Source organism: Zea mays, chromosome 5, assembly GCF_902167145.1.
Source record: "Zea mays cultivar B73 chromosome 5, Zm-B73-REFERENCE-NAM-5.0, whole genome shotgun sequence".
Classification (NCBI taxonomy): domain Eukaryota; kingdom Viridiplantae; phylum Streptophyta; class Magnoliopsida; order Poales; family Poaceae; genus Zea; species Zea mays.
In genome coordinates, this window is record NC_050100.1 from 4,475,604 (window position 1) to 4,488,740 (window position 13,137).

The following is a 13,137-nucleotide window of genomic DNA, read 5'->3' on the forward strand; positions in this document are numbered from 1 at the left end:
CACAATTGACTAACAGATAGTAAATTATATCCTAGTGACTCTACTAAAAACACATTAGAGATAGAGTGCTCATTAGAAATTGCAATTTTACCTAACCCTTTTACCTTGCCTTGATTCCCATCACCGAATATGATTGAATCTTGGGAATCCTTATTCTTGACGTAGGAGGTGAACATCTTCTTCTCCCCCGTCATATGGTTTGTGCATCCGCTATCAATAATCCAGCTTGAACCCCCGGATGCATAAACCTGCAAGGCAAATTTAGGCTTGGGTCTTAGGTACCCAACTCATGTTGGGTCCTACAAGGTTAGTGCAAATATCCTTAGGGACCCAAATGCAAGTTTTGTCTCCCTTGCATTTTGCCCCTAATTTCCTAGCAACAATTTTCTTATCCTTTCTACAAATAGCAAAGGAAGCATTTAAAGCATAATAAATTGTGGAAGGTTCATTCACTACTTTCCTAGGAGCATGAATAGCATTCTTTCTAGACACATGATGAATAGCATTTCTCCTAGACATATTTCTACCATGCATATAGGAAGAACTAGAAGCAGACATGGCATGAGAGTCAAAATCATCAAAAGCATTATAACTCCTATAAGCATTTCTAGTTTGTCTCCTATCATAATACATAAAAGCATGGTTCTTTTGCACATTACTAGCCATAGGGGCCTTCCCTTTCTCCTTGGCGGGAATGGGAGCCTTATGGCTTGTTAAGTTCTTAGCTTCTCTCTTGAAGCCAAGTCCATCCTTAATTGAGGGGTGTCTACCAATTGTGTAGGCATCCCTTGCAAATTTTAGCTTATCGAAATCATTCTTGCTAGTCTTAAGTTGAGCATTAAGACTAGCCAGTTCATCATTAAGCTTGGAAATTGAAACTAGGTGTTCACTACAAGCATTAATGTCAAAATCTTTACACCTAGTACAAATTTCAACATGTTCTACACAAGAATTGGATTTATTTGCTACTTCTAATTTAGCATTTAAATCATTGTTGACACCTTTCCAAGTAGAAATGGTTTCATGACAAGTAGATAGTTCAAAAGAAAGCATTTCATTTCTCTTAACTTCTAAAGCATAGGATTTTTGTGCCTCAACAAATTTATCATGCTCTTCATACAACAAATCCTCTTGCTTTTCTAAAAGTATATTCTTTTCATTCAAGGCATCAATTAATTCATTAATTTTGTCTATCTTAGATCTATCTAAGCCCTTGAACAAACAAGAATAATCTACTTCATCCTCATCACTAGATTCGTCCTCACTTGAAGAAGCATAGGTAGAGTTGCGAGTACATACCTTCTTCTCCCTTGCCATAAGGCATGTGTGACGCTCGTTGGGGAAGAGGGTTGATTTGTTGAAGGCGGTGGCGGCGAGTCCTTCATTGTCGGAGTCGGACGAGGAGCAATCCGAGTCCCACTCCTTGCCTAGATGCGCCTCGCCCTTTGCCTTCCTGTAATGCTTCTTCTTTTCCCTCTTGTTTCCCTTTTCCTGGTCACTATCATTATCGGGACAGTTAGCAATAAAATGACCAAGCTTACCACATTTGAAGCATGATCGCTTCCCCTTGGTCTTAGTCTTGCTCGGCTGTCCATTGCGACCCTTTAGCACCGTCTTGAATCTCTTGATAATGAGGGCCATTTCTTCTTCATTAAGACCGGCCGCCTCAATTTGCGCCACCTTGCTGGGTAGCGCCTCCTTGTTCCCTGTGGCTTTGAGAGCAAAAGGTTGCGGCTCGTTGATCGGTCCATTCAAGGCGTCGTCCACATACCTTGCCTCCTTGATCATCATTCGCCCGCTGACGAATTTTCCTAGGACTTCTTCGGGCGACATTTTGGTGTACCTGGGATTCTCACGAATATTATTCACCAAATGAGGATCAAGAACGGTAAAGGACCTGAGCATTAGTCGGACGACGTCGTGGTCCGTCCATCGCGTGCTTCCGTAGCTCCTTATTTTGTTGATAAGGGTCTTGAGCCGGTTGTATGTCTGAGTTGGCTCCTCGCCCCTTATCATCGCGAACCGTCCAAGCTCGCCCTCCACCAACTCCATTTTGGTGAGCAAGGTAGCGTCATTTCCCTCATGAGAGATCTTGAGGGTATCCCAGATTTGCTTGGCGTTATCCAAGCCACTCACTTTATTATATTCATCCCTGCACAATGAGGCTAGAAGAACAGTAGTAGCTTGTGCATTCTTATGGATTTGCTCATTAATGAATATAGGACTATCCGAACTATTAAAGTGCATTCCACTATCTACAATCTCCCATATGCTAGGATGGAGAGAGAATAGGTGACTACGCATTTTGTGGCTCCAAAATCCGTAGTCCTCCCCATCAAAGTGTGGGGGCTTGTTGAGTGGAATGGAAAGCAAATGTGAATTTGAACTTTGCGGAATACGAGAGTAGTCAAAAGAAAAGTTAGAATTAACCGATTTCCTTTGTTTGTCGTGGTCGTCGTCCTTTTGGGAAGAAGAGGACTCATCGCTGTCGTAGTAGACGATCTCCTTGATGCGTCTTGTCTTCTTCTTCTTCTTCCCATCTCTTCGCTTGTGGCCCGAGCCCGAGTCATTGGACTTGTCATCCCTTGGCTCGTTGACGAAGGACTCCTTCTCCTTGTCGTTGATCACAATTCCCTTCCCCTTAGGATCCATCTCTTCGGGCGGTTAGTCCCTTTCTTGAAGAGAACGGCTCTGATACCAATTGAGAGCACCTAGAGGGGGGGGTGAATAGGTGATCCTGTAAAACTTCAAAACTCAAGCCACAAAAACTTGTTAAGGGTTAGCACAAGTATGGCCAAGTGGCTAGAAAGAAGTCAAAACACAATAACCACAAGAAAGCAATCACAGAGTTGACACGGTGGTTATCCCGTGGTTCGGCCAAGTACAAAACTTGCCTACTCCACGTTGTGGCGTCCCAACGGACGAGAGTTGCACTCAACTCCTCTCAAGTGATCCAATGATCAACTTGAATACCACGGTGTTTTTCTTTCCTTTGATCTTTTCCTGTTTGCGAGGAATCTCCACAACTTGGAGTCTCTCGCCCTTACAATTGAGTTCACAAAGAAATACTGAGTAAGGTGGGAATGAGCAACGCACACAAGACTCGAAAATCAGAGCAACAACACGCACACAAGTCGCAACAAGAGCTCGCAACGCAACACAAAGAGTTCACAACTCCACAAGAGCTCTATATGCTATCACAATGAAACGAATGCGTGAGATTGATGTCTTGGTGCTTAGAAGAGTTGTAGGAATGCTTGGTGTCCTCCTCCATGCGCCTAGGGGTCCCTTTTATAGCCCCAAGGCAGCTAGGAGCCGTTGAGAGCACATCTGGAAGGCTATCCTTGCCTTCTGTCGTCGGGCGCACCAGACAGTCCGGTGCACACCGGACACTGTCCGGTGCCCGATTTATTTCCATAAACAGCGCAGCCGACCGTTGCCGACCGTTGCAGATCTGGCGCACCGGACAGTCCGGTGCTTCCTTCCGACCGTTGGCTCGGCCACGTGTCGCGCGCCGATCGCGCGGCCGACCGTTGGCCCGGCCGACCGTTGGCTCACCGGACAGTCCGGTGCACACCGGACAGTCCGGTGAATTTTAGCCGAAGTCGCCGGAGAAAAACCCGAGAGCGGCTGGTTTGCTCTGCGCTGGTCTGGCACACCGGACACTGTCCGGTGCACACCGGACAGTCCGGTGCCCCAGCCCGAAGCAGCCTTTGGCTTTACACAGCCACTCTCCACTTCCTTTCTTTTCTTCTTCTTCCTGTTTCTAACACTTGGACAAGATATTAGTACACAAAACCAATGTACTAAGGCTTAGAAACATACCTTTACTTGTGATTTGCACTTTGTTCATCCATGGGCATATTTTCACATTTAAGCACTTGTGTTTGCACTCAATCACCAAAATACTTAGAAATGACCCAAAGGCACATTTCCCTTTCAGCTTGGCCTGGGCCTTGGAATATATTCACCTTTGTCACTCCTCAAAAAAAGAGATCATTGTGCTCAAGCTGGATTTCGAGAAAGCCTTTGACATGGTTGAGCATGAGTTGATTATCCAGGTTTTGATCCACAAAGGTTTCAGCCCTAAGTGGATCAACTGGATTCGGAGCATCCTTCACTCTGGCACATCCTCGGTGTTACTTAATGGAGTTCCTGGTAAGCCCTTTCATTGCAGGAGAGGTGTTAGGCAGGGCGATCCTCTTTCACCCCTTTTGTTTGTCCTGGCAGCTGACCTTCTTCAGAGCATCATCAATAAAGCTAGGCTGCGGAATCTTCTCAAGCTACCTTTACCGGATATTGGTGAACAGGATTTCCCGATTATTCAATATGCAGACGACACTCTTCTGATTTTGGAAGCATGCCCTAAGCAACTTTTCTTCCTCAAGGCAATCCTCAACTCTTTTGCCTCCTCTACTGGCCTGAAGGTTAACTATAATAAATCAAATATGTTCCCTATTAACGTGTCCCCGGATAAAATGGTGATCCTGTCCCATACCTTCAATTGCCAGATTGGCGAGATGCCATTCACCTATCTTGGCTTGCCTTTGGGCCTGGTGAGACCCAGAAAGGAACACTATATACCTCTCATTCAAAGGATTCAGAGGAGGCTGTCTTGCTCCTCGAACTTTTTGTCTCAGGCTGGGCGCTTGGAATTGGTAAATTCAGTCTTTTCAGCCCTACCAATGTTCTTCATGTGCACGCTCAAGATTCCTAAAGCCATCATTAAGGAAATTGACATTTTCAGAAAGCACTGTCTATGGAGAGGAAATGACATCAACTCCAAGAAGCCACCTTTGATTGCTTGGAATTCGGTCACTCAGAGGAAAGTGAATGGTGGGCTGGGGGTTCTTCGCTTAGAATCACAGAACGAGGCTCTGCTAATCAAATTCTTGCATAAAATTTTCAACCACAGTGACTTGCCTTGGGTGCATCTTATCTAGAACAATTACTATTTAATCCGAGGTCTCCCTGGCAATAGAAGCATTGGATCTTTCAGGTGGAAGAGCATTGTAAAGCTTCTACCAAACTTCAAAGGACTGGCTATTCCCGCTATTGGTAATGGCAGATCAATTTCGTTCTGGGATGATCAGTGGAGTCAGAGCATCCCGAGGCATATTTTCCCAGAGCTTTTCTCCTTTGCCAAAAACTCAAAAATGACTATTAAAGAGGCCAAGGAACAGGAGCAGTTTCATGGTCTTTTTCATTTACCTATCTCTGATCAAGCGTATGATCAATTTCTGGTGCTGAAGGGGTCATGGGAGCAAATCGTTCTTAATGATGCTCACGACCGCTGGAAGTACATTTGGGGGTCGGACAAATTCTCGTCCCAAAAAGCTTACAGATCTTCCATGGGCCAGATGCAGACTCATCCTATCTACAGACTAGTTTGGAAAAGCAAATGTCAGCCTAAGCACAGAGTCTTCTACTGGCTGTGGCTCAAAAATAGGTTAAACACCAGAAATATGTTGAGAAGGAGAAACATGGAGCTGGACTCCTATTCTTGCGAAAACTGCCTTTGGCAAAGAGAGGAGACCCATTATCATCTTTTCCTCAGATGCAACTTCGCGAAAGCCTGCTGGAACTCAATTGGCATTACTCCGCCCAGAATTTCTAATCCTGAAGAGGCATCAGCGAACCTCAAACACCAGCTCAACGTTCCCTTCTCCATGGAGATCATTATTCTCATGACATGGAGCATCTGGAAAAGCCGAAACGAGTGGCTGTTTTCAAACAAAGATCCCTCGGTGCTCCGCTGTACACAGGAATTTAGTAGAGAAATGCGATTGATCATTCACAGAGCGCGGGGGAAATTTGACACCTCTATCCCGAATTGGCTAAGCCTGTGGCAAACATAGGAATAGTGCTTTCTTTTTCTCTTCCTTGTATTGATTGTAAAAGTTCCAAGTTCTAACCTTTTCTTTTCGCTTTCTAATAAAATGCGCAGTAGGGGTTCCCCCTCCTGATCCTTCAAAAAAAAAACGGCAACGACGAGGACAAAAATTAAAGACGTGGATCAATACTCGGGCTTGGATGAGAAGGGAAGGGAGTAGGAAAATGCAATCAAGGAGCAAGCGTGAGTGGTGCAGACACAGATGAAGAGATGTCAATTTGAGATCAAACACAGCTGAAGGTGAAACAAACGAGTTGGAAGCGCTATCATGCACATGCGTGCCCCCATGTGCATTAACACATGGTATATGCACCATATATGCAGACGAATGTTTGAAGGCTAAGTACTCGCTAGACATATCCAATATGCATGATACAATACATGGTACTGGGCAGAGAACTTAGAGAGGTTTGCAAATTGTACGATCAAGTGACGTACTCACTGGACGTGTTCGGTGAGACACTGGACAAAACACGAGACAGATAACAACAACAAGCTTATGAAACTAGCTATTAGAGTTGCACGAGACGTGTCCGTTGTAGAGAGTAGAGTGGCAATAGCTAGTTGCTTTGTTTGTAGCTACTTGAGGTCTCTTGTCCATTTGATCAGCTAAAGAAAACCCTTAGAGGGGTGAGAAGGTGCCTCTGCCTAGTGAGAAACTTGAAATATGCAAATCACATTCCGATGCTCTCGCGATCGACCGCGGCGCTGGCAGGCCGCACCCGCACGGGACGGCATATGCATTCGCTGCATACCGCGCTGCACATGCCTGGCTGCCTGCAGAGACACCCACCCACGCAGGCGCTCACACACACAGTACGTACACACCGACCGACGAGCGAACAACAACAACCAAACGTCGCCAACAGTGCACGCAACAGGTCGCCGGCCGGCCGCGACGACGACCGGGGCGTGCGGGCGTGACAGCGAGTTCGTCCATTCCCGGCGCTAGCTGTGCTGTGCTGTGCTGTGCGGCGGCGCACCTCCAGGCCACCACCCATTATGGCCATGCCCAGATCTATCGCTGTGTGTGGGGTGGCCACGCACAGCGGGGAGGATTTGCATGGATGGCGCCGCAACGACGACGACGGCACGAGGGGAGATGGAGAGGGACAGGGACAGCCGGGACGGATCATGCATGGACGATGCGTGCGCGTACGTGTTTGTTGGTTCCTTGTCAAGAGGGGACAGGCACCAACTGGCCGGCGGGGCAGCAGCGATCGAAAGCATGTCTGGTCCGGAACCCCTTCCGTCCGGTGCAGGCTGGCCGGTGCGCTTGCATGCGTTGGCGCGCGCGCGCGCCGCCGTCGTAGTCGTGGCTGCTGCTCCGGGCTGGGCTTGCTTAATTGGTTTGGTGTCATTGTACCTAGCAGAGAGCCAGTGACAGACACATGCATGCATGTGTGTGTGCGCGCGCGCGCGCGCGTTGCATAGTTTCTCTTTGCGTGCGTGCGGTTGCTTAATTGCTTGGTTAATTTTGGTTGTTGCACTTGCATTGCATTGCATGCTCTCGCCGTTGCCGTGGCGCCGTGCCCGTGCATGCAGAATTCCCAAGCGCATGTAAATGACTCATTGATTAGCCCCACCATCTCATCTTAAAATTACGGCATGTCTTAACTTTGTTTGAGATTATGTTTACTTACTTGTACGTGGGAGTCACAAATTGCACGAATAAATAAAAAATAAGTCATAATAAACCATTTAAATATTATTAATCTGTATCCACGCATACGTTCAAAATTAAATTATTGTATCTACCAGCGCCTGTGCGCCTGGACTGTAGGTGCAGTGACCACTGACCAGACACAACTTAGGTCGATCGGCATCTCGCAAGAGTCGCGTGGCGTGGACGTATAGATGTCCAGAAAGCACGTGGCCCGTTAGCCCGGCACGAAGCACAGTTTATTAGCACGGCACGAGCCCGACACGGCACGGGTTGAAGCGGGCCCGGGCTTAGCCCGGCCCGTACAGCGTGCCGGGCTCGACAGCAACTTGAGCCCGTTGGGCTGGCCCGAGCACGGCCCGTTATAAGCCGGGCCTGTAAACCGGCCCGTTCACACAGCCACCTACCTAATAAAATTCTGGGCTGCCTCTACCTGCCTCCTCCTATTCCTAATGGCCCAGCCCAAATAGGAGCAGACCGCACTGGGCACCGGCACGGGCGCACGGCGGCACCGCATCCGCGCAGCCCTTATTTACCCTGAGCGAAGACGCGGACACCGTCGCTGTGTAACCCTAACCCTAACGCTCTCTCACTCCCGCGTCCTCTCCTCTCCGTGCGGCGGCTCCCAGATCCGGCTCTCGGAGTCTCGGTCTCTGGCGACGACGTTCCTCTCCGTGCTCGGCGGCGGCGTTCCTCTCCCGCTCTCCGTGCTTGGCTGCCTCCGTGGCTCCGTTGCTCCTCCGGTGCTCTTGGTCCCGTGCGCGTCCGGTGCTCTCGGTACGGTGCGCGGGCGCGCGGCTGCCTCGGTCCGGTACTCCCACCTCCCTGCTCCGGTCCTCCATAGCTCTGGTACTCCCACCTCCCTGCTCCGGTCCTCCATAGCTCCGGTACTCCCACCTCCCTGCTCCCTCCCACCGGCGCGACGCATCCAGTGCTCACTCCTCTAGAGCTCCGGTGCGCACCTGCTCCCTCCTCCCTGCTCCCTCCTCCCTGCGGCGTCGTGGCGCGGCTAGTCGGCATCTGGTGCTCCCCCGCCTCCTCCTCCCTGCTCCAGCTGCTCCAAGTTTTGTGGATCCGTGAGGAACCAGTGCGCGTCGGCTCTCCATCGATCTCCACGGCGAGTCGGCGACGGTACCGGTGCTCCGGATCTGCTGCTCACTATCACTGGTGACCGGATCTGATGCTCACTGTCACTCCCTGTCTAGCACAGAGGTAACCTCATCCACTATTGAAATGTTTTGCTCACTGATGAACTGTTTAGTTTACACCGGATCTACTACTCACAACTGAAATGTTGTTTGTTGGGAAATCGCTATCTGGATCTGCTTGCTGTTGCTGGTATCCGGATGTTTTGCTCACTGATGAACTGCTGTCTTGAACTGCCTTGATCTGTCGAGCTGCGTTTGGCACAGAGGTAACCTGATGATTATGTTCATATGTTAATATCAATTGATGAACTGATGAACTGTGTTTGTTTTGCTCACTGATGATTATGTTCATATGTTAATATCAATTGATCTGTCGAGCTGCTTGCTGTTGCTGGTATCTGGATCTGCTTGCTGTCTTGAACCTTATGTTTTGCTCACATGAACTGATCTAGTCTTGAACTGATATAGTCTTAAACTGATGTTCACATGTTATCAGTCTTGAACTGCCTTGATGTTCACATGTTAATATGAACTGATATAGTCTTAATGTTAATATGCACTGATGTTCACATGTTATTATGAATTGATATAGTCTTAAACTGATGTTCACATGTTATCAGTCTTGAACTGATGTTTTCTTGAACTGCCTTGATGTTCACATGTTAATATGAACTGATGACTGATGTAGTCTTGAACTGATCTAAGCTTGAACTGATATAGTCTTGAACTGATGACTGATGTAGTCTTGAACTGATCTAAGCTTGAACTGATCTAGTCTTGAACTGATGCTGTCTTGAACTGCCTTGATGTTCACATGTTAATATGAGCTGATATAGTCTTAATGTTAATATGCACTGATGTTCACATGTTATTATGAATTGATCTAGTCTTAATGTTAATATGCATTGATGTTCATATGTTCCTATGTTAATATCTCCTTGTTTACTCAATATCTGTGGTAGGCCGTGACCCGTGAGGAACCGGTGCGCGCCACCTTGACGGCGACGGAACTGGTGCTCCGGCTCTCTAAATTCTAGTGATCTGGACATCTGGTGATGTAAACTGTACTCTTAGACATGAACTTATTAAATCAGAGCTGGGCTGTACTCTTTTTTCCTTTCTAGGGTTTTCTCACGAGGAGTGAGTTTTTACCTAGAAAGGTTTTTAATGAGGCAGTCATTGCACAAACAGCTCTAATCCTTTATATTACTTATCTTTATATTTCTGTTCTGTGCATATGTGAATATGTATATACTGTGTGTCTGTGATTTATGATTTTGTGTCATTATGTGGATGCAAATGTAAACTGTGAATTTATGTGCTTGTTTAAATGTGAATTTAGAACTGTGTTAGTTTATATTACTTATCTTTATATTTCTGTTCTGTGCATATGTGAATATGTATATACTGTGTGTCTGTGATTTATGATTTTGTGTCATTATGTGGATGCAAATGTAAACTGTGAATTTATGTGCTTGTTTAAATGTGAATTTAGAATTGTGTTAGTTGGCGTGCTCGGGCTGGACCGGGCTCCTTCGTGGGCCGGGCTTTCCGGGCCGGCCCGGCACGGATGGGCCTATATAGTGCCGTGCTCGGACAGAAGAGTAAGCCCGTCGGGCGGCACGGCCCGGCCCGGCTAACAGGTCGGGCTCAAACGGGCCGGGCTCAAACGGGCTCGGGCTAGGCCGGGCCGTGCCGCCCGTTTGGACATCTATACGTGGACGTATCGATCTGTCTACTGCTGCTCGATCAGACCGCGAGATGCCGAGATACGAGGAGCGATTTGCTGCTGCAACACTGCCTGTGTGTTTTGTTTATAATACTAATCGATGGTCTGCTTGGTTCCCGGCCGGGATATACGATACGGTGGTTTTGTTCCTCGCAAACGCAAACAGCTGGCGTACACGCAGACTGTAGTGTGGTCTGACGAACTAGCTAGAGATACTATATGCATGAGATCGATGTTGTATGAGATCATTTGACATGTAGCCATTTATTTTGCCCTAATAACACGTTCTAACCTAAAAGAAAAAACATTGTTGATTACAACGTACGGGTTTCGGTTTTGGACGGACACAATCAGCTACGGTTGCAATGCAGTGAGAGGTTTCAAGTCTCCAGACTGGCTCGGCAACTCCACCAGTCCACCACCTCCACGCGTATGCGCCGGTACCGGAGTACGCGCCGACGTGGCCCATGAGCTGGCTCCTGCATGCGCCCACGGCCACGGCCCCATCCATCCAAGCGAGACCAGACTGGCCGAGCCGCTACACGTGTGAGCCCCGCACGATGGCAGCAGCGCCACGCCTGGCCTGGCCCACTGAAATCCGGGCCCCGCATCCCACAACCACATGCGCCTGCCTGCCGCTCCGAGGCGACGGGCATCGCAAGGAATCTAGCCCCCGACCTGGTCCACCTCCCAGGCCCCACCTGTCGGCTGGGTGCCTGGGTCCGAACCCGCATACCCACCCGGCGTCGCAGTCCCTCTCCCCTCCCCGGAGGAATGGCAGGTGCACGCAACTGCTACTGGCAACAGGCAACCGCCTGTATATAAGCGAGCCTCGTGGGCACGCAACGGAACGACGAGCAGTGCAAGCCAAGCATTCTCACGCTAGCTGTTCTCTTCTTGCCTCATCCATCGTGCATCTATATTCTCGGCGCGAGTTACGTCTTTTTCGTCGTCCGGCCGGCGAGCATTTTGCTTCTGTGATCGATCGGCGCGCGCGACGTACGGCCATGGAGATGATCGACGCAGAGCTGCGTCTGGGTCCGCCCGGCAGCAGCAACAGAGACGTCATCAACGTCGTGCAGCCTTCGTTGGCGGCGGCGAAACGGCCGTCGTCGTCGGTGGTGGAGAGCGAGGCGTCCGGGACGGACGACCATGACCATGACGACGCCGCACCGACCTCCAAGTAAGTCTCGGCAGCCGCGCACATGGATTTTCCCGTTCGTTAGCAGGCAGCTAGCAGCTGAGCTGATGCTGTGTCCGTGAACGCGCCGCGCGCGCGCAGGGTGCAGGTGGTGGGGTGGCCGCCGGTGAGAGTGTACCGGAAGAACGCGTTCCACGCGGCGGCGGAGGCGAGGAGGACCAGGCGGGGCGAGCAGCAGGGAGGAGGAGGCCTGTACGTGAAGGTGAGCATGGACGGGGCGCCATACCTCCGGAAGGTGGACCTGCGGACCTACGGCGGCTACCGTGAGCTGAGGGACGCGCTGGACGCGCTCTTCGGCTGCTTCTCCTCCTCGGCCGACGGCGGATGCCAGTTCGCCGTCGCCTACGAGGACAAGGACGGCGACCTCATGCTCGCCGGCGACGTGCCATGGGAGTAAGTAGTACCGCCGGGCAGCAGCAGCATCTATATCTATCCATGGATAAAGGAGGAACAACAACACCTGACCTCACTTGCGCACTGCTGTGGAATCTGCAGGATGTTCATCTGTTCTTGCAAGAAGCTCAGGATCATGAGGGGGTCCGAAGCAAGATAACCAAGCAACGAGGATGCAAGGACCTGTTGTATGCATATGCATGGAGGCCGGCCGGACTCATGCTGTCATGCATGAGAGTTTGAGAGAGGAGAAGAAGACGACCTACTGGAACTGAAGGCGGTTGGGTATACCTGCATGGGGAGGGAGCCCACGCATGCACGCGCGCGTCGTCGTGTTCTACGGCCAGCTAGCCACCAGACCGGCTGCCGGCCCATATGCACACCACGGAGATGGAGGTGATGGTTCAAGGATCACGGCGGCGTACGCGCGCGTCATCAGTCACGCCGTCCTGTCATCAGATGAGATGGAGGGGTGATGCATGAGGGCAGTGCTAGCTGTGGACGGCTGGCTGGACGTGCAGATCGGAGCGAGATTGTACTGTGCACGCACATAAGCTTTGTACAGTGGCATGTGCTGGTCATCTGTAATTTTGATTTTTTTCCCCCTCCTTTTGTAAGTGAGCAAGTTTGAGGAAAAAATGTATGAATGAAGAAAAGGAGAGGGGGGATTTCAAATTTGAGTTAATTTCCTTTTGGCATCTCTCCTGATAACAAAACGTCACAAAGAAAATACCACTACTAGTATGGCCACTGATGTTTGTGATAAAGCTGCTGCTTTTCTCATTGTCTCTTCGTGTCTCTCCGTTTCTGAGGCATCGTTCTCCAGTGGACGCCGTTGAGGTTTATTCATGAGAAGAAGAAGAAGAAAAACGGAAGGCTTGGCGATGCATGCATCTCAGATCTGGCTAAAGACGTAAAGTCGACAGGTCCTTTCTGGTAGTCGATAGACGACGATAGCCATCCACGGCCATCGTTTTTCCGCGCTCAACTAATCTGGTACGGTACAGGCGGACAGCATGGAGAGACTGCACATTAAGACTGCCGCACGTACCTTGGCAGGCACAGCACGACCGTTCTTCCCTGCCACCATCTCTCTATGCCGACAGTACT

At 49.6% G+C, this 13,137-nt stretch overlaps 1 protein-coding gene across 1 annotated transcript; it reads left to right on the forward strand.

The window, feature by feature from the left end:
* Nucleotides 1–11,282: 11,282 nt before the first annotated feature.
* LOC100286028 (uncharacterized) lies at nucleotides 11,283–12,775 on the forward strand. The gene is made up of 3 exons (NM_001158916.2): nucleotides 11,283–11,616; nucleotides 11,716–12,027; nucleotides 12,130–12,775. The coding sequence occupies exons 1-3, from the start codon at nucleotides 11,441–11,443 to the stop codon at nucleotides 12,185–12,187; spliced, it is 546 nt and encodes a 181-aa protein (NP_001152388.1). The 5' UTR covers nucleotides 11,283–11,440; the 3' UTR covers nucleotides 12,188–12,775.
* The last annotated feature ends 362 nt before the right edge of the window (nucleotides 12,776–13,137 follow it).